The sequence below is a fragment of the Budorcas taxicolor genome, chromosome 18, assembly GCF_023091745.1.
Source record: "Budorcas taxicolor isolate Tak-1 chromosome 18, Takin1.1, whole genome shotgun sequence".
In the NCBI taxonomy this organism is placed as follows: Eukaryota; Metazoa; Chordata; class Mammalia; order Artiodactyla; family Bovidae; genus Budorcas; species Budorcas taxicolor.
The window spans coordinates 36,049,370-36,075,997 of NC_068927.1; the positions used below are offsets into that span (position 1 = coordinate 36,049,370).

The window sequence follows — 26,628 nt, forward strand, 5'->3', positions numbered from 1 at the left end:
AAGCTTCTAATGTTCAGCAAGTCCAATGGTAGATCAGGCCCTGTATACCTCTATAAACCTTATAAATATTGTTATTTTTAGTCTTTACAGCAACATTGCAAGGGAGTTATAAGGATAGACGAGGAGAAAGTAACAATTTATCCAAGTTCAAACAGCTAGTAAGTGACAGAGCTGAAATGAGAATCAATAAAACTGAGGTAAGGGCTACACTCTTATCCCCTGTTATTGTGTTTCCTACATATAATTTGGAGACATGTTATAAACAGACATACTATATATACATAAAAGTATACAGGAAAATTTTCATTCTTTTTTAAAGGCTGAATTGCCTATGAGCAAATGGGTTAAGATTTGGAAAAAGACTAGATTAAAAAACAATCTGTTGAAAAATCAGTCTATTCAGTGGGGAAGGAGAAGGTGGGATGAATTGAGAGTAACACTGAAACATATACTTTACCACGTGTAAAACAGAAAGCTAATGGAAAGATGCTGTAAAGCATGGGGAGCTCAACCAGGTGCTCTGTGACAACCTAGAAGGGTGGGATGGAGTAGGGGTGAGAGGGAGGTTCAAAAGGGAGGACATATGTCTATTTATGGCTGATTCACGCTATTGTATGACAGAAACCAACACAGCATTGTAAAGTAATTATCTTCCAATTAAAAATACTTGTGCTAAAAAAATAGTCCATTGTATCATACATGGAGGTTTTTGCTTTGTGAGAGTTTAAGGACTAGTTCCTTCATTTTAATTAGTCAATCTGCTTTTTAATAAGATTTTCATCATTAAAGAGGGATATAACTTTTAAATTGAAACTGACAACACAAACTACCTTCTAGTCCCCTGTCTTTTTTATACCATTTTTTAATAAATAGTTACACAGCAAAATAAGGTAAAGTTTGCCAAATATCTAGTAACATTAAAAACAAGTCATTATATTTACTTGCTACATATTTAAAAACATCCACGGCAAAGGACAAGTTATAACTTTCAAGTGATTAATAATTATAAAATTAATTTTAAAGTATAAGATACAGTATATTCCCAAGAACAAAAGCACCTGCCCCAATAAAGCATATTGTTAAGTATTTTCAGAACTTAGTGAATAGATGCAAACTGTCATGAACAAGATTTCAAAATCATTTACTGCATTCTCACAAGAGGAAAAGAGGGATTCCTCCCCTGATCACCCCCCTCACCCCCCAGGTACCATAAAGAAACTATCCTATTTACAGGTTTCACTCAATATTAATTCCCCAAACTCAAATTAAAACTTTAGCAAGTAAAGGAGCTGAACATTATTTATTTATGTGGTCTAGAATATGTTAACATGAAAACCTTTTGGAAATCTAAATAGCACCCCCAAAATATCAGAAAGATAAATGACATCATTCTGTGGATAAGGCTGGCAGGGGTGAAAATCCCACAATAAATGCCACCACTAAGTAGCTGACAGTGGGTTCCCAGCTTGGACTCATCCGCGTGGAAACATTCCTCTAAAGCAGGCGAGGCAGGGGAGAAAGGGCCAGAATACAAGTAATGTTAAACTTTCTCTTACAATAGTTTAGGTTGAGAAGTAACACTAGATCGGGTCCAGAAACAGGCTGCCAGTACCAGGAGCCATTTCACTACATCAGCACTCCCAGCCTCAGCAGCCTGGAGCCACCGGTCCACATCCACCCGCATCACCTCATCCCAGTTTCCAGAAGTAACTGATAGACGTCTTTCCCAAGAGGAAGGGCAAACTACACCCTGTTTCGTCAACTGGCGCTCCTTAACCCCCCATGGCGGAGAAGCCAATGGCACCCCACTCCAGTACTCTTGCCTGGAAAATCCCATGGACGGAGGAGCCTGGTGGGCTGCAGTCCATGGGGTCGCTAGGAGTCGGACACGACTGAGCGACTTCACTTTCACTTTTCACTTTCATGCATTGGAGAAGGAAATGGCAACCCACTCCAATGTTCTTGCCTGGAGAATCCCAGGGAGGGGGGAGCCTGGTGAGCTGCCCTCTCTAGGGTCGCACAGAGTTGGACACGACTGAAGCGACTTAGCAGTAGCAGCAGCAGCAACCCCCCTGGCCTGGCTCACCTAAATAGCTGGAGGAAACTCCTTCTGAAGAGCATAGGTGGTCCCTCGGGCCTTTCCCTCTTAGACCAGGGTTCTCCAACTCCTGCAGTGAGCGGGGCGCTGGTTAGCGAACTGAGGCCGGCCCCACCACTTGCGATTCACCCGCAGGACAGTGGGTGGGTCCGAAAATCAGTCCCTTTAACAAGCCTTCCCCCTCAGGTGATGCAGGACATAGGGACCCACACCCGACCTGAGAAACGACCTCCGCAGCAGCGCACACAGGGAGACGCCGGAGATTTTGAAGTACTATCGGACCGAAAACTGCCAGGGTCTAGCCTCCTAAGTGGTACATGACAGTTCTTTTTCCCTGTGGGAGCCGCAGCCGGGGAAGGCCGCCGCCTCACGAAGGCCCCTTCCCGCCAACTCATTCCATCCCCTCTTGTGGGTCTGTTAAGAAAGTTAAGGCGAGGTGTGCCGCATCCCAGACATTCCACAGGAGGCGACGGGCGGGTTCTCAGGAGGGGATGAGGCATGGCCCGAAGGCGCAGAGAGTGGAGGCTGTGGCCTTTACCCTGAAGTCGCAGTGCGTTGGGTTTCGCCCTTTCTCCCTCCACGCGCGCCTACTTCGACGCCGGACCGTTTCCCGCCGAGAGGGCGGGAGCACTTCCGAGGGGCGGGACTTCCGGCCGTCCCGCCCCCAATCGGAGTCAAACGCGCGCAGCCGCTCACCAGCATTCCAAAGGGCCGGGGTTTAGTAACTGTGCGCCCTGCCTTCATTCCTCTCTTCCAATCTTCCCTCTCCCTCCCCTTTGTAGCCTGCTTTTGTTTTCTGATAAAACTATACATTTGAAATATTTGTTTTCTTTAAATTGCATCAGTTTTAGCAAATAGTGATGTTTACTAAGATCTCCACAGCTAAAATCTGCACATGCCTTAAATTCATTATTTAAGCCTAAGAAAAAAATATTTTAAGCCGTTTCTAATGTAACACATTCCTATAAGTAACTTTGAAATAGAAAGCCAGAAATAATGAACTCAATTAGGAATGGATAACTTTTATTCTCTGAGAAAATTGTTTCCTTCCTCTCCACCTCAGCTCCCTGCGCCCCCCAAAGAACAAGATTACATTATTACAAATGAGAAAAATGTTTATTAAGGAAACAATTTAACAATTCTCCCTAGCAGAACTTGACAGACTAGGGCACAAACTGAAGACAATTACAGTTTCAGTCATTAACACACTATAGGGTGCTTATTCTACAACTGAAAAGTTGCTGAAGTTTGTGACATGCCACTATAAATGTAAGTATTATTAAAAATTACAAATTGTTTGGTGATTATTTTGATAACCTCTTGAGCAGCAGCTCCTGCAAGGAAAAAGGAGAAAAGCAAATCTTTGAAAAAGAATTTTAAAAATTATATAAATATAAAAATACTCAATTCTGTAAAGAAAACCTTTCCTTTCCAAAACCAAAGATATTTAACAATAACCCAAAACAGACATAACTTACTGAGTCATATCAAAACAAGGGACTATAAGCTTTTATAACTATGTTATTAAAGGAAATAAAAAATTTGTTCTATACATTCACACCTTGAAATATTATGCCATAGTTTAAAAGAAAGAAGTTTTTGAAATTATGGTGGTTTAAAAATATTGGCAAAATATATTACACAAGAAAAAATCAAACAGTATTATAAATTACTACATTTTTTAAAAAAGGCTTTTTTAAAGACAGAAAAGATTCTCAAAGGATACCCTTCTGTTGCATTTGAATCTTACCCTGTGCATGTTTTATAATAAAAAGGGGTTAAAGGATATTTGTAATTTGGAAAAGATCTATATTAAATACTGCTAGACTGCTATACTCAGTAACAGTCTGAGTATATAGAGATAGTAAGAAGTTTTAAAGTTACTATTCAAAACAACCTGGCTTCCCAGGTACCTGCAATGCAGGAGACGCAGGAGACATGGGTTCTACCCCTTGGTCAGGAAGATCTCCTGGACAAGGAAATGGCAACCCGCTCCAGTATTATTGCCTGGAAAATTCTATGGGCAGAGGAGCCTGGCAGGCTATAGTCCATGGGGTCGCAAAGAGTCAAACACGACTGGTACGCGTGCACATTCAAAACAAAACAATAGAAAACAAAGAAACAACAACAAAAAACAACTAAGAAAACAATTTATCATCTTTTATAATCTGAAGCTTCTGCTTTCACATTCATTCATTCAATAAAATCAGACTCTGCCCTGTACCAGATACTGTTCCAGGCACTAGGGATACAGCAGGGAACAAAAGACAAAAATCCTTGTCCTCATGGATTTTACTTTTCAGTAGTGAGGAAGAGAGAATTTACAAACAAGTAAAATGTCAAGTGACTAAGAGCTAAGGAGAAAAAGCAAAGGGTAGGGGGGATATGAGTGCAAGAGGAGGGACTATTTTAAATCAGGGAATCAGGAATGGCTTCACAAAGAATATTTAAACAAAGACCCCAAAGAAGTGACTTGTGCAGAATAATAATAAGATGCACGTGTTGTAGACCAAAGGCATGTACCCCAAAATTTGTATGTTAAAGCCTTAACCCTCAATGTGACCATATTTGGAGATAGTCTTTGGGAGGTAATTAGGTAACTAAGGTCATGGGGAGGGGCCTTCTAAGAAGAGACACTAGAGAGCTTCTGTTCCATCCACCCTCACCTTCCTGCACAGAAAAGAGGTTATGGCACACAGCAAGATGGTGACTGCCTACAAGCCATGAAGAGACCAATTAAACCAGCCCTGATCTCAAACTTCCAGCCTCCAAGGAGTCTTATGAAAGAAGATATTGTTGAATTGGGTCATGAAAAACAGGTAGATTTTAGACATGGAAGAAAGAGGGAGATTTAGGGCAAATGGGTCCAGAGAGGGGTACAGATTCAAGGAGCAGAAAATCAAAGGGCATATCTAGGGGGAAAGCAAGTAACTTGAAAAAAACAAGGAAAGAGAGTCTGGGTAAAACCAGAACACAGAATGAAGGACTCTGGATTTGTTTTCTGAGGACTTCTATAGTGTATATGTGTATACTGGCAGGTCAGAAGGTTAGTTAAGTGAGAGAAACAATCAGAGCTATGCATTAGAAAGATTAATTATGCTTCAGGACAGCAGTGGGAGAGATAGAAAGCAGGGAAACCAAGTGTGCTACACTGACCTCCTTAGTTAAAACAGCTAGGAAAACAAAACTTCACAACTGTACTATATAACAACAGGTGACAGTCTTCTGTCGCTGGAACTTACCCCCTAAGAATGCAGCAATGGTGTGTGGTTCAGCAGCTCCGTATCGGCAACTACAGGAAAGGATGGTGACAAGAAAACAGATTAGCCATATGACACAACAGTACTGTCTCATATGCTCCCTAAAAAAAAAATACTCACAATTCATGGACATAATCGTCTTTCACCATTACAGATAATCCATATTCCTGAAGGAAGCTAGTGAGACAAGACTTTAACTTTCCTATATCTTCTTCAACTTGATAGTTAGACACTCCTAAAATATATATATATAAAAAAATTATTTTTCATTGAAATAAATACATGATTCAAAATTGTTGACTGCCTCCTCTATTTAATCCAGTTTTAGCTGTTTAGTCAAAACTATAAATCTGAAAAAAGAACAAAAATAATGGAAAGTATGAGACCAATATTTGCAACTATCTCAAACCTGTAACAATCAAAGAAACCATCTAAAAACCTATTTAACAGAGTTTAACAAATCTGCTTTGTTCAGTGCTCTATACCCAGTATCTAGAAGACTATCTGACACATAGTTGGTGCTCAATGATTTTTTGATAGAACTGAATAAATGAGAAAGTAATGTCCTATATATATACACACACACACACACACACACACACACCCTTTATAAAAATTCTGGTGTTTATTACCCTTTCTAGGAGATTAAATGACACTAAAGACATAAAGCTATAATAATAAGTAACACTTATGGAGCATTAATAGACACTGGACATTGTTTTAAATACCATCTGTATATTACTTCATTTAATCCTCACTACAACCCTGTGAAATAGACACTATTATTATCTTCATTTTATAGATGGGAAAACTGAGGCACAGAGAGATCAGGTTATTTGCCTGAGTTACTTAGCTCATAAGTAGCAAAACTGCGATATGAGCCCAGGCAGTTCTTAATGATCAAACTATCAAAGGGAAGCTATTATTATTACTTGGAAGGAAAAATGTAATTGCCATAATATCCAGGTACTGTTAAATCCCTCTAGTTTAGTTTTTAACCCCTCTAGTTTAAAAACTATCATTATTCCTTGTCCTCAAAATAGTAGCATCTACTCTTTATTAAGTACTTATAAAAAGCTAGGCAGTGTGTTAAGTGATTTTCATACATCATGTACCTAACCCTAACAATCTAACAGGGTATTATTATCACCATTCCATACTGAGAGAACTGAGGCTTGGAAGGAAATAGTGACTCACCCAAGATCAAGAAGACAAGAAGTGATTTGAACCTAGGTTTAACTCCAAAGTCTGTGCTCTATATAATAGCTAATTTCCCAAGATGGCTCCCCAATGAACGCCTCCTCATGCCCTCATGTGGTCCCCCTTCCACTCTTAATCTAAGCTGACTCTGTTAAGCCAATAGGACATAAGTGATGCTCGAAAGCCAAGTCATAAAAAGCCTTGTGCCATTGACCTTAGTCTTTTGGAACTGTTAACTCTGGGGAAGGCAGCCACTATGTAAGAAATCTTGAACTGCCAGGCTGAATGGAAGCCCCAGTGAGCCACAGGGGAGAGATGCCTGAGCAGCCCCCAGCAGTTCCAGATACCCTGGCTGAAGTGCCACACATGTGAGTGAGTATGTCTTCGTGGATGACTCCAGCCCCAGGTGTCCTGCACCTCCGTTCTTGGATGACTCCAGCCCTAGGCATCATGCATCTCCATGGGATGCCCTTTCCCCAGTGAGAACTATCTAACTGAACCCAGCCAACCCTCAAAGTCACAGACACAATAATGGATTGTTTTAAACTACTAAATTTGGGAATGGTCTGTTATGCAGAAGATAACAAAAAATACATTCTAAGCAAACAATACAAATAAAGCAGTACATTTATTTGATGTTTTATTCTTTTTCCTTTTCTGGTAAGCTTGCTCATTAACATTATAACTCGTTGGGTATACTACATCAGTTGGGGCAACAGGCTTTATGACACACCCAGAATGTGCTGCTATGCAATAATCCTGCACAATTAAAACTATCATCTTAATAAAGATGTCCTGGACAACTGAAGACCTTGGAGCATATGCCAATTCCCCAAATACTACATTTATAGATAACAAAAAATAGATACTGAGCAAAGAAACATCTTCAGGGTTCTGAGTTCAGAAGTCACTGGCATACTTCTTGTGATTTTTCCCATTCTACCAAATCAAACTCAGTGTGAATCTTAGAAGTCAGCTATAGAAACTAGCAGGAAAAAGTTTTATCCTATATGCAACCAACCAACAGTCCCCTGTAATAGTTCAGAATCAAATACTGTTTGCAGTTGGTTACACTTGGCCTCACTGAGATGAACCATTTGTAAACTGTTTCCAGTGTGAATTCAAGCATTGTACTACTGTAAATACCCCAAGAACCGTTTAAGATTTCATTCCATTTAAGTATTTATTTAAGATTTTATTGGGAACTCCCTGGCAGTCCAATGGCTAGGATTTGGAACTTTCACTGCTCTGGCCTGGGTTCAATCTCTCGTGAGGGAACTAAGATTCCCCAAGCCATGCTGTGAAGCCAAAAAGAAATGTTTTCACTGTATTTGATAATTTAATTGCTATCCTTACCTGGATATCTACCATGCTGTTTATGAAATCTATCAACAGCCCGTAACATTAAGTATAGTACTATCTCATTATCTGGATTGTCCATGCTGGAAACTGAAAGGAAAAACATTTCAGTATAATCTGGGTAATTCATGATTTAAAAACAAGGAAAAACCGAATTTACTATATACTCAAGTTTCAGAATACAAGGTAATTCTATCACAAAATTTAAATATTTTGTAACAATAAAATAGAAAATGATACATAGTAGTAAAATAAAGGGAAATGTATTATTAAAATAAAGCCCAGTGGTATTATGGATAATTAGTTATGGTCACATAATCTCTAATAAAGTAGTAAAATGCTAAATTTAGCTCTTCTACATATAACACCACTTACTCAGTGACCTAAATATGATTATATATGTACATTAAGTTTTCTAGGCTTTGCTGATGGCTCAGATGGTAAAGAATCCACCTGCAATGTGGGAGACCCGGGTTCAATCCCTGGGTTGGGAAGACCCCCTGGAGGAGGGTGTGGTAACACACTCCAGTATTTTGCCCCATGGCAGAGGAGTCTGGTGGTCTACAGTCCATGGGGTCGCAAAGAGTCAGACACGACCAAGAGACTAAGCACCACACAGCACACTGAGTTTTATATTTTGAAATTACGACCACTTGGACAGGCTTATAGAATAAAATTTAGAGTATAAATATTTATATTATCCTTTATATTATCACCATATACTCTATTATACATACTGTTATACAGTATGTATAAAATATCATATCCTTAACCTAGCATCAAAAGGTTATTACTCACTAATTTCATCCTTGTTAACTGTATCCAAGCTGTATTCTTCAGCTAAGGATCGACATCTCACCACTCGAAGAAATGCTGAATTGCTGCCTGAATACAGGAAAGGCATGATGGAAGTAAATGGTTAAGATACACTAATATGCTGATTAAGAACAGAAAATTTTGTGTATCCTCTTTACAGACATAGAAATATGAAGAAGTGGCTCTAATGGTTAGCAGAAATGGCACTACAACACAAGCCATCTTAAATTCATGTTCTTGGCATTACAATCAGTTCAGCACTGAGTACATGGGTGACGGCACCTGTCTGAGCCTCAATTTTCATTCGTAAAATAGACATAGATTTTTTAACTTTGAGTTGTTCTGTGGATCAGAATTCCAACTGTATAAAATAGATACCTAGCAGAAAGCCTGACAGGGCTCAATGAATAGTAATTTTTATTATTATTCTGGATAAGCAGTCCTGAAGGAGAGTGGTATATATAGTGTGCTCTGGGTATAAGTTAAGGCTTTAAAAACAAAAAACTTTGTATTATGAGAATTTTCAAATGTATTCCAGTAGAGAGATCAAAATAATATCCAAATACCTTCAAATACTCTCAAATACCCAATATCCAGCTTTTAATCTGGTATCATATAATGTAGTAGAACAAACACTAATACATAAACGAGGTGCAAGATTAGTAGTGGAACAAAAAAATCTAAGCCTAAACAAACATTGCTGAAGAATCTTAAAATGGATAATTTGAATACATATATTTTAAGAATGGGTAACATACAAAACATGCTTTTCCAGAAACAAGAGGTGATAGCTACGGGGAAAAATTCTCAGATGGCATATGAAACAGACTTTCTTATTCTTAAATTAACTCTTAAATACTCTGGGCCTACTCAAGAGTTATCAAAAAGACCCCAGGAGCCTAGCCTGAAACTAAATGGCAAAATTCCTAATTCTATCACAGTCTGATCAAATACTGATCAAAATTAGTATTTAAACCAATCTTGTCAATGTACATATGACTCAAGACTTCATACCCAAACTCTTCAGATAAGACTTTTCCAAGTTATTTAAAATTAATAACCTGAAAACAATTCTGCACTATTGATAATTTTCAATGTATCGATACAGATATGACCTATCTCTGACCAGTCTTAGAATACCCTCTCCTTTCATTATGAAAGAGAGAAAAAACCTTACCCAATAATTACCTATATTAATACCACTGAGACCATGGAAAAATGTTAATTTCAACCATTTAAAATTGCTGGGAACATTTCCCATGTCACATTTTTTATCAAACAAAATAAGGAAATTTAAGTCAAGGTGACTTACAGAGTAATTTTAATTCTTTCTCTGAAATGGACTCTGGTGCCTGTAAAGAGATAAATGCAGATTTTGCTCCAGTGTAAAAGAAAATCAACAGAGGGTGCAGCACAAAGCCAGTCACTATGACAGGCCTTCTCATTAGGCAGGCAAGTGAAAGACCCTCTGCAGAAGGTCTGAGCCAGTGCCACACCCTCTCTCTGAGCCCTTCCTGGCTGGGTTTATGCAATGCAATCCGGCCCACGTGGAGCTGTACTGTCTATCAAAGGCACTGTGCCCAGCAGCTTACCTGGCCTATAGACTGAAGCAATTTGGCAACATGATTACCCACAGCAGCAGCATCTTTCTTTGCTTTTTCACGGTAACTGGAAAAGAACAACAAAAAGCTACTATTAACAAATATTTAAATTGCCAGATTTAAATATCACCATGAAGCAAACAAAAAAATCTTTCCCTTTCATGAAAAAAATACTGATCTGGCAATCTATGAAATGTGACAATGCCATGGAAATGCTACCAGTAGCACCTGTTAGTGGCTGGTGATGGACTCTGGGACTTCACCTAATACCTAGGATCTGTGAGTAATTAACAGCACGTAACTTAAAACCTGCCCTCCTGGAGAAGTCCATGATCCATGCTTCTCTGATAGAGGACCTAACAAAATATGCTGCAAAAGAACACGCTTAAGCTCCCTCGTGGCTCAGATGATAAAGAGTCTGCCTGCAATGTGGAAGACCCGGGTTCCATCCCTGGGTTGGGAAGATACCCTGAAAAAGGAAACGGCAATCCACTCCAGTATTCTTGCCTGGAGAATTCCATGGATGGAGGAGCCTGGCAGGCTACAGTCCATGGAGTTGCAAAGAGTTGGACACGACTGAGCAACTTCACTTTCACTTTTTCAATCTCCTTGAAGTCAAATCCAAGGAAAGTTAAATCCTTCAAAACCGACCATCTAACAAATCCATGTAAAACTTGAGATGGTCACCCTCTAGAGATGATCAGTGTTAAGCTGATCACCTCTGATATGAGGTCATACTCTTTCTCTCAACTGACTTTTCCCAAGTTTTAAGTAGTTGAACTTTTAGGCTACGGCAACAAAGATTTGTTAAGAGAATGACTGAGATGAAGAGTACAATCCGTCTATGAAATAAAGACCTTCTCTGTGTGACATTATCTGGCCCTTGAAGAAGCCAGGCCAGTGGCCCTGCATTTATCCACAGCATACCCAAAGATACACAGGGGTATTATCTATTGAGACCCATCTTTATGACAGTGGATAGCACATCTCTGTCTAGTCATGAACTCTTTAAATTATGAAACATTAATGACAAAAAATTTATCAAAAACTAAAGTCTTGAAAGCTTTAAATTACAGATAAAAGAGAACAGAGCCGTGGTTATGAGTACAGATCTGAGTTTCATGAATTCAAATCCTGGTTTTACCATTTACCAGTTGTCCTGCCCTGAATAAATTACCTCTTCTATGCCTTAGTTTCCTCACCTGTAAAACTGGGACAATAACAGTATCTCTCTCATAGGATTTTTGTGAATATTAAATTAGTTAATACATAGAACAGTTCATAGCACAGAATTAAGTGTTCAAATGTTGGGTTTATCTCGAAATATGAAAGAAAAAGTCTGACCCCCAGAAAGTAAGTGGGAACTCTCTATACTCTCTGCCCAATTTTGCTGTGAACCTAAAATTATTCTTAAAAATAAAATAAATTTTTAAAAACATCTGCCCTCTAAGTTTTTTAGCTTATTTTTAAAGCAATGAGATTATAACAAACTTTCATTTGATTTCTGATTTCTGATTTCTGGCAGACTGATGAAACATGTTCCTCTCTAATATAAACAGATTGATTTTTCTCTTACATAGCTTGAAGACAGGTGACTTACACATTTTGAAGTTTTATATATTTGCCTGAATCTGCAATCATATCAGGAATTGTGCCTCGAACAGGTAGATTTCCTTGACCCTCTTTGGCCACAAATTCCTTTAAGGCACGAGCTAAAATCCAAAATGTCGGAGTCTAAAAAAAAGAAAATAATAATATTAAGTGACATTTCAATTTGACCTGAAGGTTAAGGGGCACTAATTTTACTTGTTTGTTGTTACCTGTTTGGTGATATTTATGCAGCGATCATCATTAAATATATCTTCAATACTGCTTGGGATCTAATAAAGGAACATAAAACATTTACCTATACTAAGAATTTGCCCACCTTTATTTTCACTGTAATCTTCCAAACAACTTCAAACACAAACTTCTGATTTGGACTTTTATTCAGAATTATCACCAGATGGAGATTTGTTGGGGAAAGAGAGAATAGAAGAAAATCCCCTCCTGCCCACTCCTGTTAGCATTTAAAGACTGACCTATTTTCTTACATCATACATGGAGTAAAGAAGCAGCCTAATTTATAGTTATATTTGAAGACAGAACGAAGAAAACAGACATTAATCCCAAGCTAGATTTGTAATCCTTCATGTTTTCTCAGCTTGTAAAAAATCTGAAACCCATATACTCTAACTACTGATGGTGGAAGAAGACAAGCACTCCGAAAAAAGCAAGATAGTTAAGAACTTTTAATGCAAGCAAGAACATCATATGTTATAAAAACTATAGAAATTGTAGGCTTTGGTTCTACTGTTACGTGGAAAAAAGAAATTTCTTACTGGTAACTCTCTGCTTCCACTCCCCTCTAGAGTCTTTTGTCCTCAAAAGAGCCAGAATATAACTTTTTTAGAACTATAAATCAGGTCACTTCATTCCTCTACTCAAAACACTTCAGTGGCCTGCATTGCCTTTATGATGGGGCCCTTTCTGCCTCTCCAAACCTAAATTCCTCCCACCACTTTCCCCCTTGTTCACTTCATTCCAATCACAGTGGCTTTCATACCTATCCTTGAACAAATGCCAGGCATCATCCCCCTTCTGGGCCTTTGTACTTGTACTTCCTCAGCCTGAAAAGCTCTTCTTCCAGACCTCTGCATGTCACACTTCACTTAGGCTTCTGCTTAAACACATCTCCTTCAAAGTCTCCCTGGTCCCTCCCGATCTCAGACCTCCTCCTTCCCCACATGCTCTACCCCTTTGTTCTGCTCTAATTTTGTTAATAGCACCTAGTACATTTGTCTGTTTGCTTAGTTCACTGTCCCCCAACCACAGAACCTTGTTTTTTTTCAATTGGGATAAATCATACATTCAGTGAAATGCACAAATCTTAAATGACAATTTGATGCTTTCTTGTAACTATACATATACTTTTAACCATTACTCCAATTGAGACATTAGAAAATTTCTATCACCCAAAAAACTGTGTGATTCACACAGCACATACTTTTAATCACTCAGCAACACTACCTCACTGTCTCCAGAAAGTTTGTAATGACACCTTAAGTGCTTTCCTAACTTGAAAGCTAGCGTTTTTTGCTGTTTTCAACTATAAGAAAATTCTAACTTAAACTACCAATTGTGTTATTCCAAAGTTCCCCCAAAACTTCACTGGTCAGACTTCAACAATAAAGTCCTCCAAGTAATTTTTAAGGTATATGATGTCATTAAGAACATATTCCAATGTATTCAAATAATTACTGTTAAAAGCAAATACAAAAAAATAAAATAAAAGCAAATGCAGAGTAAGATTTAACTTTTCAGGCAACACTATTTGGACCAGCAAAATAATACCTTCATTATATAATTCCTACCCCTAAACCCTTACTACTCACAAATCATGTACTTCAAATAATTAATTTATGTAAATCTGTATAAATATTATATGCTGAAGCACTGACATCCATTTTAACAAGGACAATACAGAATCTAATAAAAGAAAATTAAAGCTGTATTATAATATTAATTTCTAACCAACTATACAATTTAAGAAATATTAAACCTAAAATCAACTATTTCACCTACGAGGACTTCAGAAAACACCTTTTACTGGTGAATACTTCAGCAGCTCTTAATACCTGAGTTGTATTTAGTGCTGTATTCACATTTTTAATAGCTTCTTCAAAATTCTCTTCATCTTCTGGAGCCCCATTTTCATTCTTTAAAATTCCTATTAAAATAGAAACTGATTAGCAAAGAATAGCCCTTTTCTTTTCATTCCTTCTCTTTCCCCAACATTAAGGAAATAACCTTGTCAGATGCAGAAGGGAGGATTGGATATTGAACCTTAAGAAGAAATACAGCTTATCATTATTCATTCTTAAAATTACACAAGGAGTGGTTCCTTAACCTCCCCTGAGGAAAATAAAATAAAAGCTCATGATGGCATCATCCAACAAAAGTGCTGACAGAAATACAATAAAATTAGCTTCAAGCAATCTTTTTAAACTTTATACGAGGTTTAATCAAATCCCAAATTACCTTGTCTAATCAAATCTCTGAAGTCTTCTTTTTCTTTATATGTTTTAGGTATTCGTCCATTGGTCTAAATTGGGTTAAATAAATTTAAACATAGTTGTAAAAACTCAAGATATGGAAATTAAAAGTCCAGTGTCCCCCCATTTCCCCATGAGACTGCATCAGGTAATCAATACCTTAGTGAAACCAGGTGACTTGACAGAAAATGAAAAAGTGTGGGCCATTTCTCTACATTCATTCCTCACTGCCAGTTTCAGAATGACATTTGTTCAAATTTCATTTTGTTAATAAAAATGTCAGTATCAAAAGAGAAAATGCTAGATTCAAACTGAAAAACACCTACCTTTCCTATAACCCCACAAGGAAAAAATATCAGTCTCCCATCCCCTCCAATGAAATTCTTTATAATAAACTGAAAGAAATACAGTCACATATGGAAAGTCCTTTCTCAAGAAAGGAAATACTGGAACTTCCCTGCTGGTCCAGTGGTTAAGAATCTGCCTTCCAATGCAGGGGATGTGGGTTCGATCCCTGGTCAGGGAACTAAGATCCCACATGCCGTGGGACAACTAAGCCTGCGCCACAACTAGAGAAGCCTGTGCGCAAGCAACAAGTCGTCCCATGTGCCAACAAAGATCCCACAGGCCACAACTATGACCCAACACAGTCAAATAAATAAATCTTAGGGGAAAAAAAAAAGAAAGAAAGAAAGGACATACTTCACTATACCACTGTGCTAAGTATTTAGCCACGATCACAATCCATGGAGTGTGGCTATGGTCCTAAAAATAAACAATCAAAGAAAATATCAGTATTAGTTAACATTTATTTTTCACTACACCATATCATTTTCAACAAATTCAATAATATTTTACTCAATTATTCCACCATGTTTGCATCTCTCAGTATATGTGGAATAAAGAATGGAGGAAAAATGAGCTGGGTCAATCAAAATTGCTTAACAAAGCTTTTTGAGGCAGTGTCCAGTTTAATCCTAGTAAGGCAGGTATATACTACACCTGTCCCTTTTACCATTCAGAAAACAGTCTCAGAGACTGCCACTCAGAAATAAAGCTCAAGTAGAGCTTCTCTGATAGCTCAGTTGGTAAAGAATTCGCCTGCAAAGCAGGAGACCCTGGTTCGATTCCTGGGTTGGGAAGATCCCTTGGAGAAGGGGTAGGCTACCCACTCCAGTATTCTGGCCTAGAGAATTCCATGGACAGTCCATGGGGTCGCAAAGAGTTGGACAGGACTGAGCGACTTTCACTTTCACATCCTGATTTCAGACGCCAAGCCTAGACTAAGGACAAAGGATCTTTTCTGTGTTTGCTGATGAACCAAATACCTGCACTTTAATTAATGTGTAGGTAGGAAAATACACATATATGCCTTAAATTACATGGCCTATTATAAATATGATTATTTCTATAATGAAATATGCAGTTGCCTTGGTAATTCTCAAACTCTAAAAATAAGTTTCAACAGGAATCAATTTCAAGAAACACCCACCCCACATTCAAACTATTCTAAAAAGTATATCTCTTTGTTTAGGAGAAAAGAACCATGAAGAGGGCTTGTGGTACATGTCAGTGTCCAATCCCGTGGTTAGGACTCCCTGCTTCCACTGCAGGGGCACAGGTTCAATCCTTGGCTGGAGAACTAAGATCCTACGTGCTGCATGGCAGGCAAACACACACAGACACACACACACACACACACACACACAGACACACACACACACACAGACACACACACACACAGACACACACACACACACACTCTCTCTCTCTCTCTCTCTCTCTCTCTCTCTCTCTCCAATTTCTCGACCTGAGTGTTGATTACAGAGATATGTTCAGTTAATGTACTTTTCTTCAATAAAAAAGTTTTTAAATTTGGGGGAAAGATAGATTTAGTTAAATAAATTAGGTACAATGTTGTTACTGTGTGACTTGTGTGAACTGGATGAGTTTTATATTTTCTCACTTTGTAATGCAAAAACCTTAGGTTAAAAAAAAAAGTTTTCAGTATACTTATAAATGAAAAGTCACACACACCACCAACCTTTTTTTCCATATGATCCAAATCATAAGACTGAAAATGTTCTCTCAGTTCAGGAAATGGCTTATCCAGTCGTAGATCCTCTAACGCATTATCTGGATGAGATTCTATTACTGTGAACCAAATAATCCCGAAAGATAAACTTATTTCCTTAGCAATACTGCTGCCAACATATATATTACAGGAACTTAGGAAATCTGTAATTTTTAAATGGACATAGGGCCTACAGGTTTTTCTCATTGTTTTGTTCATTACTGAGTTAAATTTACATATACATATAAACTTATATTTTACTAAATGCACAAATCATAAGTGGACTACAGTATTAATAAAAATAAAATGAAGATCCCTTTAGTGCAGAATTTTCTTGTTATTATAATCGGAAAAGATGAAAATGTGTTCAGATAGCACCCAAAAACCGACCCTTCCTCCTCCCATGGTTTTCAACAGACAGCATCACCCTCTACCTATGCCTCTTCCTTAGGGATGTGATGGTCTTCCTGGACTTCAAGCTTCCATGGCCAAGTTATCAGCCATTCCCCACATCCTGATGTCACTTCATACACAGTCCTCCATATAGGAGAGTACGGGGACGCGTGCAATTTCAGTGAGTGTTTAGAGAGAGGCTCAGTTCTGTCACTTGCTAGCTGTGTGACCTTAGGCAAATAACTTAATCTCTCTATGCCTCAGCATCCTTATCTGTAAAAAGCAGATACAACAGTATCGACTTTATAGGGATTTGGAAAAGAGTAAATGAAATAACCTACATAAAGGCCGGCATACAGCTAGCAAGCTTAACCTTCATTATCATCTCTCCCCTCTTCCCTATCCTCATAACATCTGCCCTCAGTGAAGGATGCTCTCTCTGTCTTTGTCTCTCTCTCTTTCTCAGACCTAGACCACTGAAAATCTAAAAGCAATCCTTGCCTCCAACCTTTGTCCCTCCAAATCCATTCATTCTCACTGGGCCTCAGAGTGACCCATTTAAAACAAACTGTTTACCTTATCAGTCTTCTCACAACTCTTAAATGACCCAGCCCTACTGCCAAAAGCTTATCCCCCAAAGCCACTCACTAGCTTCCCAAGCAGACATCACTCTTCAGTGATACTATCACTGCACTAACAGACGACCTGGCCCACAGCAATGTATGAGTCCTGAGTGAAAATCTTATGACGATTTAAGATCAAAATCGTGTAAGTAAGGGACTTGAGTTGATGCAAGCCTGCCTTTGAATGACTTTAGTCTCCTACTAACACAGTTTCCTTGGAACAGTAGTTAGTCAAATACCTTGATTGATGTGTGGAATTACACCTGAACTGGGGGAGCCTGAGGCCTTTATAAGAATAGAATAGAAAACCGGTGGGGAAAAGGTAGTGTAACCTCTCTGTATCAGTGTGACCCACATACTTTGGCTCTTGCCTGTGCCTGCCATACATGCCCTATGTAGGTTAAGAGGCAAAAAAAGCTAGGTACTTGCATAGCTGCCAGGCCTCCTAGTAACACGAAGAAGCTATACCTATTTTATCTCCTGCTTTGTATCCTTTTATAACGCTTAGTAAAGGAAATAGGAAGATTAAAGGCTACTGACTCTGATTAGCACTTTGAACCTGTAACCAGAGTTTTGCTGCTATAAATAAACTTTGTGATTTCAAACTGACTTTCTTTATAATCAGGTTCCTAAAATTACAGCTAAATCAACCAACAGGAAGCCCCATATGTGCAACAATTTTACCTGGATGTTCTTTTATAATGATCCTCATATAACCAACTAGTCCATATGTCCTACAGATCAAGAGAGGGATTTGGGAATTCCAGAGGACATCTGCTAAACGTAGTAATGTACTGTAAAAGAAGGCATAATAGACAAGAACATAAACAAACGGATAGATGCCCAACATGAAAATACCTTAAAATGAAGCAACTTCCTTACTAAATAATAAATGCAAAGATATATCTTTTGCATTCATAGTAACAGCATATTTACATAAAGATAGACTGAAAAGCAAGCAATTCCACAAGGCAGCAGTTTCAAAGTAAGTATATCTCTTGGACTAGAGAGATATGAAAGCCTTGTCTTTCGTATTAGGGAGAATGTTACTGAAAAACATTTCTATAATAAAGAAGAAAATATATATAAAACCTATGTATCTACCCCCAAGCACTCCCTATAATTGTTTTATTTTTCCACTAAAAAAATAACCAATGTTCAATTTAACTGTTCTAAGTTTCACATCTCACTGTTTTTCTCTTCCCTATCTTTTTAATGCTGGAGATTTTAATTAGACCACTTCTAATTAAAGGTTTCTATGGAATCGAAGAATTTAAAAACCATAGACTCTGCAGAGAAAACAAAACTATGCAAATCTAATAAGAGGTTAAAATAAAAACAAATTAACTTAAAATTTTACCTTTCAGAAAGCTGAGTTGCAACCACAATGGTAAACCTACAGAAAAATGAAGGATCATTGTCTAGAAGGTTTTCTGGACTCTAAATAGGACAGGGGAAAGAAAATCCAACAATTTCACAATCATATTAAACATGACAGAAATGGTTAAGCTTTTTTAGAACAAGTGAGGCAAATGCTAGACTCCAATGTTAAAATAATTCAACTTTCAACATAAAAATACAAAGATTAAAATTCTAAATTCCCAGGGCTCTGAATTACTAAAAAATTATATTTCTGTACAGAAATAATAACATATATACATATATACCTCTTCCACAAAACTCCCAGAGACATCGTTATTTAATTCTTGTAAGAATTCCATGGCAGCTTGAGCTCGGTTCTTTAAAAAACAAAGCATTTGACTTCAATTAGAAAAAAATGTGGTTAAAATGTAACCCCTTAATTTACAGATCAGGCAAGCAGACTGTAAAACAACCCAAATTCCATGCATAGATATGAAAAGTCTGCTTTTCATAGTGTTTAAAAACTGAGACTAAACCATGATATTATTTAAAACAGAGCTAAACCATCATTATTCAGAATTCTTACATGGCTAATACGATTTGCACTCTACTTTTCTGATTAGGCAAATGACCAGAAAACTCTGGGTAGCAGGCAGGGATATTTTAAGTCATGTTTGGACTTATGCTAACCTTCCACATTTACAATCCTGTATACGAGAGGTCAGTCTTTAAGGAAACTACATACATAATACTATATAATACATTATGTAGTATATAATACTACACTAAGTTGACCAATATGGTTCTGTAATATTTTTAATATAAATACAAAAATAAGACACATTCTGACTAACTCTTGGTAAAAAATCTTAACCCAAATACCCCAACTTCTGACCATTAACATTACTTAGTATTTAGCTTTAATACAGGATACAATATAAAACTTCTAAGTTCTTAAACTACCAAGCACATAAATCTTTACAAGATTGGAAAGAAATGAGATAATTAATTTTTTCCACAGAGAAATAATATCTTTTTAAAAACAGGTTATAATGATTTTAATACAATTTAACAGTTAACCTCTTTCAAAGCAAAGCTTTTCACGCAATCAAGACATGGTGACATCACTAGGTATTCAAATACAACTATATTCTATTACAAACTGATTTTTTACCTTGCCAATACTGCTTCTCTGAAGGAAAAAACTAAAATAGAATAAAAAAAAATTTTAATGGTTTCTTTGACTATAAAGGGAAGGTTATGTGTAATACCTGGTGCACTTCATTCATAGTTTAAAACAAAGTATATTTTAGTTTTAGACTATAACAGACTTCCTAGAGGAAGAAAGCTGAGTGAAAACGTATAACCAAAGACAGGCTAATAAATCAATGTTTCCCAAAATGTGTGCCATAGAGAAAAGGGTTCCCTGGCTTTCAAAAGTTTGGGAAACACCCTGCGTTATATCCTCACTTGGAAATTAATAGCATACATAATACACAATATTAAAATCTTATACTAAGGAAATACTTTATAATTTGACCATGGAATGCATATGCCCATTTAACAGCTATAAATGTTCCCTAGAACCAAAGCTCCACAGACCCACCCTTGGGAAATGCTAGACTGCTCTTGCAGATAACTATAACAGATTTACTCAGGCTTTCTCCCCCACATACCCTTATCATGTCCCAAGGCCCAGATCTGAGTCTGCTTCTCAGAGTCAGGGTACTCTACCCAAAGAAAGGCTAACCAAGCTCAATATGAACCAAAATCTGATTTCCCTTGTATTTACTCATTGTTGTTGATTTTTGACAAATATGAGAGAACCCAGACTCCAAGCTCCTGAAAAGGGAAGCTTGAAATCCAAATTCAGGAATGCCCTGACAGTCTATATATGATCATCTTTAAAGAATGATATACAAGCCAACTTTAAAATGGGATTTTTATAAAGACAATGTAGTGTAGGAAGAGATATACCTCAACCAAGCTTAGAAGACACCACAAATAAAAGGCAGTTTTTATTATTCTTATAATCCCAAAATATAATTATTGTTAATTACATACTAATACTTAGGAATCAATTCAAGGACTTAGGAAGGATACAGATTTCACAAATTAAGGAATAATGATTACTCTTTGCATTAACAACAACAATAAAGACAGTAATGATGGCTATCTTTTACTAACAGCCTATTTGCCAGACAGCTTGCTAGCACTTTACCTATATTAACTCACTCCATCCTTGCCATAATCCTAAACACAGAGTTGACTTGACTTTCAGGTGGAAAGTCAAGTCACCCTGACTGAGGAGGTGAAGCTGGGATTTAGGCCTTGCTCTCCCATGACAATGCACTGCCTTCCCTAATGAATGTATTTGAAAAGAATAGAACATACTTATTTCCAGCATCTTCTCCGCTGACCTGATTTCCATCAATAATTGTAAATGAACCAATACCTGGGAAACAAAACAGAGTCCGTCAAGAACATATGTTTCTAGTTAAAAACTTCAATGAAGTAAATTTACAACCACAAAACTATCATACCTGGTAGCACCAAATTTTTAAGGATTTCAGTTCCTGTGGCTGTTGCGTTTATTAGGCAAACATGAGCAGATTCTAGAGCCTCCTGGCCATGATCACCCCACAACCTACAAAAGACACAAATTTAACATTTTAAAGAATTCCATGAAAATACAACTTTATTTGAATGGTGATTGCTAAAATGTTCTTGCATCGAATAACTGATGTGACCCGCATGGCACACATGTGAGACAGGAACAGCAGGAGGTGTTATGGGAATCACACAGCTGAGTAACCTGAGACAGACAGCTTGAGCCTGTCGTGGTTAAAGGAGAGGGTCAAATTAGAACTAGACACTTGGTCTTTCAGCTCTTAGTCCATTACTCTTTTCAAGTCAGAAAGTCTTTATATTCATTAACATTAGAGAAGTACCTTAGATTTAAAACCTATTATTCTCTATTATTATTAAAACCTATTATTCTCAGAAGGCTGAGTGCCGAAGAATTGATGCTTTTGAACTGTGGTGTTGGAGAAGACTCTTGAGTGTCCCTTGGACTACAAGGAGATCCACCTAGTCCATCCTAAAGAAAATCAATCCTGAACATTCATTGGAAGGGCTGATGCTAAAGCTGAAGCTCCAATACTTCGGCCACCTGTAAAGACCCAACTCATTAGAAAAGACCCTGATGCTGGGAAAGATTGAAGGCAGGAGGAGAAGGGGATGACAGAGAATGAAATGGTTGAATGGCATCACCAACTCAATGGACATGAGTTTGAGCAAGCTCCGGGAGATGGTGAAGGGCAGAGAAGCCTAGTGTGCTGCAATCCATGGGGTCGCAAAGAGTCAAACACGACTCAGTGATTGAACAACAACATTCTTTATTTTGGGCTTCCCAGGTGGCTCAACGGGTAAAGAATATGCCTGCAGGGCAGGAGACTCAGGAGACACGGGTTCAATCCCTGGGTCGCAAAGATTCCCTGGAAGAGTACATGGCAACCCACTCCAGTATTCTTGCCTGGAGAATGCCATGGACAGAGGAGCCTGGAGGGTTACAGTCCACAGGGTTGCAAAGAGTCGGACACAACTGAAGCAACTGAGCACACATGCATCCTCTATTTTATTTCTCCTTAAATTACAGGGATCCAGTGTAATTTAAGATCTTGACATAATACTGATCCACCATGACACGTTCAAGAGTGAGAAAAGCTTTACCAAGAAAACTGAAGTACCATCTGAAAAGCCTTCACACTGACTTCTACAGGAGTGCTTTAAAATGTTATTCCCAATTCTAACAGCATGACTCGTAAATGCATACATTAACAAACAGAAAGATGTAATAAGGATTAGAAATGTGTTATAACCTGAAATATATGTTACATCTTGTCACACCAGCATATCATTAACAGGGCAAGATATGTGATCAAACAGGCATCATGACAGCTGGGCTAACATGGCAACCTTTGCCCAGAAAGCCTAATGTGTCTTTTCTTAACACAGGGGAAGCCCAAATCATTAGAAAAATGTCATAACCTGGAGGACAGAGACTTTAAGCTGCTTCCTGTCCGTTGTCTAAAGCATATCCTCTCCTATGATGTAGCCTGTACGCCCTCCAGAGTAAATCACAACTGTAACTGCCTCATCTGGTGTTTTATTTGCTGAACATCCATCTCTCCATTCCACTCTAAGTTCCATAAGGGCACAGACCACTCCCTACGTTCACCACTGAAGCCCCAGTGCTTGATACAGTGCCTTGTCCAGGATAAATAATCATTGAATAGTTGTCAAATGCATGGAGGATGAGTCTAGAAGAACCAGACAGACTGGAAACCTCTGTTTTTTCCCTACGAAAGTAGGGCACACAGAAGACACTTGGCATATTTGGTTGATGGATACTTGGGTAGCTGGAGAAAGAGCCTAAGAGAATATTGGTGCATCTCTAGGTAATATGTTTCAAGAAATGGCCCAAACAAAAATCAATCCTCTCCATTCTCTTGCTGGCTAAGGAAGGCAGGGCCTGCTGACTGCTAGCTGGTGGCACAATCTTGCTTATAACTGCTTCCCTCTGACACTTGAAAACCAATAAACAGTTTTCACTGTTTGTTCCTTAAATGGACTCGATTCAGCAAAAACTCTCTTTTGTCACAGGTACTTAGTAATCTAAAATATTTTATCAGCTCTGTCATGTATGGTTACCTCTGCTTCAAAACACAAGGATCTCCAAGAATTTACAAGAGAACACAAATTGGTTACAAAGTCTCTACCATCTTGCTTCTTTCCCCAGAAACTTTCCTTTCCCTTTCCCCAGGGAGCAGACCTTATCAGCTCTGGAAAAGCCAGAAGGCTTGAGTTTACATCCTGGTTCAAACACATGGGATACTCAGGGCAGGTTATCAAACTTTTAAGAGTCAGTTTTTCCATCTATAAAGGAGACAGAATATCTGCCTTCAAGACTGCTCTCACAATTGAGTGCATAAAGCCCGTAACAACAGCACTAAGCCAGAGGTGCAAATGAGTTCCGGTCCTTAGGGACATACTGTAACTTCTGGCTTGTGGGTCTTCAGAAAGGAGGGAGGCCATACAGTTGTGCTATTTCTGCTGCCTTTGGTGGTGGTTTAGTCTCTAAGTCATGTCCGACTCTTTTTGACCCCAGAGACAACAGCCCGCCAGGATCCTCTGTCCATGGGATTTCCCAGGCAAGAATACTGGAGTGGGTTGTCATTTCCTTCTCCAGGGGATCTTCCCAATGCAGGGATGAAACCCAGGTCTCCTGCATTGTAGATGGTCTTCTGCATTGCAGGTGAATGTTTTACGGCTGAGACACCATGGAAGCCCTTTAACCACATAGAAAATGCTCAATAAATAAGGAATGGGGAGTGTTAGGAGACAAGGCATGGGAGAGGAAGAAGTCAAGGACTAGCCCGATGGCTTAGACCTACAGTCCATTAAGTAGATATCCATTAGTCCATTAGCCACATGTGGCTCCCGGGCACTAGAAATAAGGCTAGTCCAATTTGAGACGCGCCAAAAGTGTAAAATGTTGGATTCTGAGGACAGAATGAAAAAATTGTAAAATCTCTCTAATAACTTTTTCTACTGATTATGCGTTGAAATAGTAATATTTTGCACATACTGGGTTAAACAAAATAAACTGAATTATTAAAATTATTTTCACCTGTTTCTTTGTCCTTTTTAATGTGACTACAAATATAAATATTATGTTACATATACACATGTATACATGTGTTATATATACACATATATATAACTACGTATGTGGTTCACATGAGACTGGCATTATATTTCTACTGGACAGCGCCGGTTTACAACAATATCTAACATTCGGTGCTGCCCTCGGCGGCCGAGATGGGGTAGTCCCGAGCCCCTCATTCTGCAAAACCAGGAGCACAGCGAGGCGGAACCGGCAGCCGCCGCGGTGACCCGGCGGGCGCTGGGGGCGGTGCACCTCGACCTGCACACCGCGTGGCGAGCGGGCGGGCGCGCCCCTCGGGGAAGGCGAGTGCCGGCCCTCGAGAAGCACCGGGGCCCCAGGCCGGAACCCTGGGCACTGGACGCACGGCCCGGCCCAGCCCAGCGGGAGGCCCGAGAGAGGCCCAACCGCGCCGCCCGCTCGCTTAGGCCCGGCCCGGACGCAGAGGAACCCGCTGGCCCGCCCGAATCGGTGAGCCCTGGCTCACCTCAGCTGCCGGTCGTACTTCTGCTCCTTTAGCAGCTTCCCCGGCTGCGCCATGGCCGCGCCCGCCCCACGGAGAACCGCCGGGCCACTACCGAAAACTGCCACCGCCTCCTCGAGCGCGCAGGCGCACTGAGCGCCCCTTTGCCGCGCCGTCTCCCGCGCGCGGCCGGCAGGGGGCGCCTTCACTGCACTGCGCACGCGTCGCCTGTACACCTGGGAGTCTGCGGCCAAAGCTCAGAAATGGGTCTGGTGACCACGGGTAAGGTAGTCGCGCCTTGCCCGTGCAGCAGTCCTTCTGGTCGACCAATCCGTGACTGTACGCTCGGTAGTTGTGGGGAACTTGGGCTTTGGAATCAGGCAGATTTCGATTTTCACCCCTCACTGGTTTACGCTCTTTACCTCTCAAATCCCGTTCTGTTAACCTTAAGTGAGATTTTGAACACACAGGACTCACAAAAAAAATCCTGTCGGAAGAAGAACTTTCATTATTATGTTCATTATTATTCACCCATTTCTTCCATCCTCTCAGGCAAGAAGCCCACAGTGAGCGCCTGTTTCCAACCACAAAGCTAGCTGCTCCTGGCTGCAGATGCAAAGAGGAGTAAGTCCGGGACTCGGTTCTTAGGGAGTTCACTGTCCCAAGAAGAGAGAGACAGAGAACGAGCACTCCTGAGACAATATGACCCTCCTATAGGTAGAGGGAAGTTGAGGACCTGAGAGGTGAGCAGAGGAACTCTACTTACTTCCCCTCTTCCAGGAATGTTCACACGATGTGGGCAAGATAGAGTGTTTTAAGCAGAAAGAACAGCAGATGTCATCCCCGGGAGGCAGATAAGGCATGACAGGCTGAGGCACTAAAGGAAGTTTGGTGTGATGTAGAGTTAGGTGAAGGAAATGGAGAAGGAAATGGCAACCCACTCCAGTGTTCTTGCCTGGAGAATCCTAGGGACGGGGGAGCCTGGTGGGCTGCCGTCTCTGGGGTTGCACAGAGTCGGACACGACTGAAGCTACTTAGCAGAGTTAGGTGAAGGGTAGGGAGTGGTCACCCAGGTGGTTCAGTGGTGAAGAATCCACCAGCCAATGCAGGAGGTCCGGGTTCGACCCCTGGGTCAAGAAGATCCCCTGGAGAAGGAAATGGCAACCCATTCCAGCATCCTTGCCTGGGAAACCCCATGGACAGAGGAGCTTGGCGGGGCTACAGACCACGGAGTTGCAAAAGAGTTGGACATGACTTAGCAACTGAGCAACAACAAGGAGTGGTCAGAGGAAGTTTCAGAGGTGGTAGGAGCCAGGTTGTGAAGACTGAGAACATAAAATCAAGGAGGAATTTAAAGCTCTGCACTTCCTAAAAAGAACCATCCCTATGGGGATGGCTGCCAAGGAATGGGGCTACTCCATGAGGAAGGAGGGGAGAGAGGGGACTAGAGGGACATGAGGATTCCTTCCTATTTCACAGACACTACAGGCATCTTCAGGTTAATGATTACCTCAAATAAGGTGAAAGTGAGCACAGATCTCCACCCCAACCCACCCT

At 39.5% G+C, this 26,628-nt stretch overlaps 1 protein-coding gene across 1 annotated transcript; it reads right to left on the minus strand.

The window, feature by feature from the left end:
• Positions 1-3,322: 3,322 nt before the first annotated feature.
• NAE1 (NEDD8 activating enzyme E1 subunit 1) lies at positions 3,323-25,171 on the minus strand. Its single transcript, XM_052655870.1, has 20 exons — positions 25,096-25,171; positions 21,424-21,527; positions 21,275-21,335; positions 20,055-20,085; positions 19,186-19,257; positions 18,879-18,958; positions 18,203-18,312; positions 16,473-16,582; positions 15,131-15,193; positions 14,415-14,478; positions 14,012-14,103; positions 12,155-12,214; positions 11,935-12,068; positions 10,326-10,401; positions 10,046-10,085; positions 8,716-8,802; positions 7,915-8,007; positions 5,479-5,593; positions 5,341-5,390; positions 3,323-3,432 (listed from the first exon to the last, which is right to left on the minus strand). Exons 1-20 carry the CDS (start codon positions 25,146-25,148, stop codon positions 3,323-3,325), a joined length of 1,605 nt encoding a protein of 534 aa, XP_052511830.1. The 5' UTR covers positions 25,149-25,171.
• Between the last annotated feature and the right edge of the window lie 1,457 nt (positions 25,172-26,628).

What these genes read in the sequence shown, in the direction of transcription:
- NAE1 (XM_052655870.1), bottom strand. Translation starts at nt 25,148, where the DNA reads ATGGCGCAGCCGGGGAAGCTGCTAAAGGAGCAGAAGTACGACCGGCAG. An exon ending in TAGCACAGTGGTATAGTGAA is followed by an intron (nt 14,479 to 15,130) that starts GTATGTCCTTTC and finishes AACCCAATTTAG; the next exon opens with ACCAATGGACGAATACCTAA. An exon ending in GCATAAATATCACCAAACAG is followed by an intron (nt 12,069 to 12,154) that starts GTAACAACAAAC and finishes TCTTTTTTTTAG; the next exon opens with ACTCCGACATTTTGGATTTT.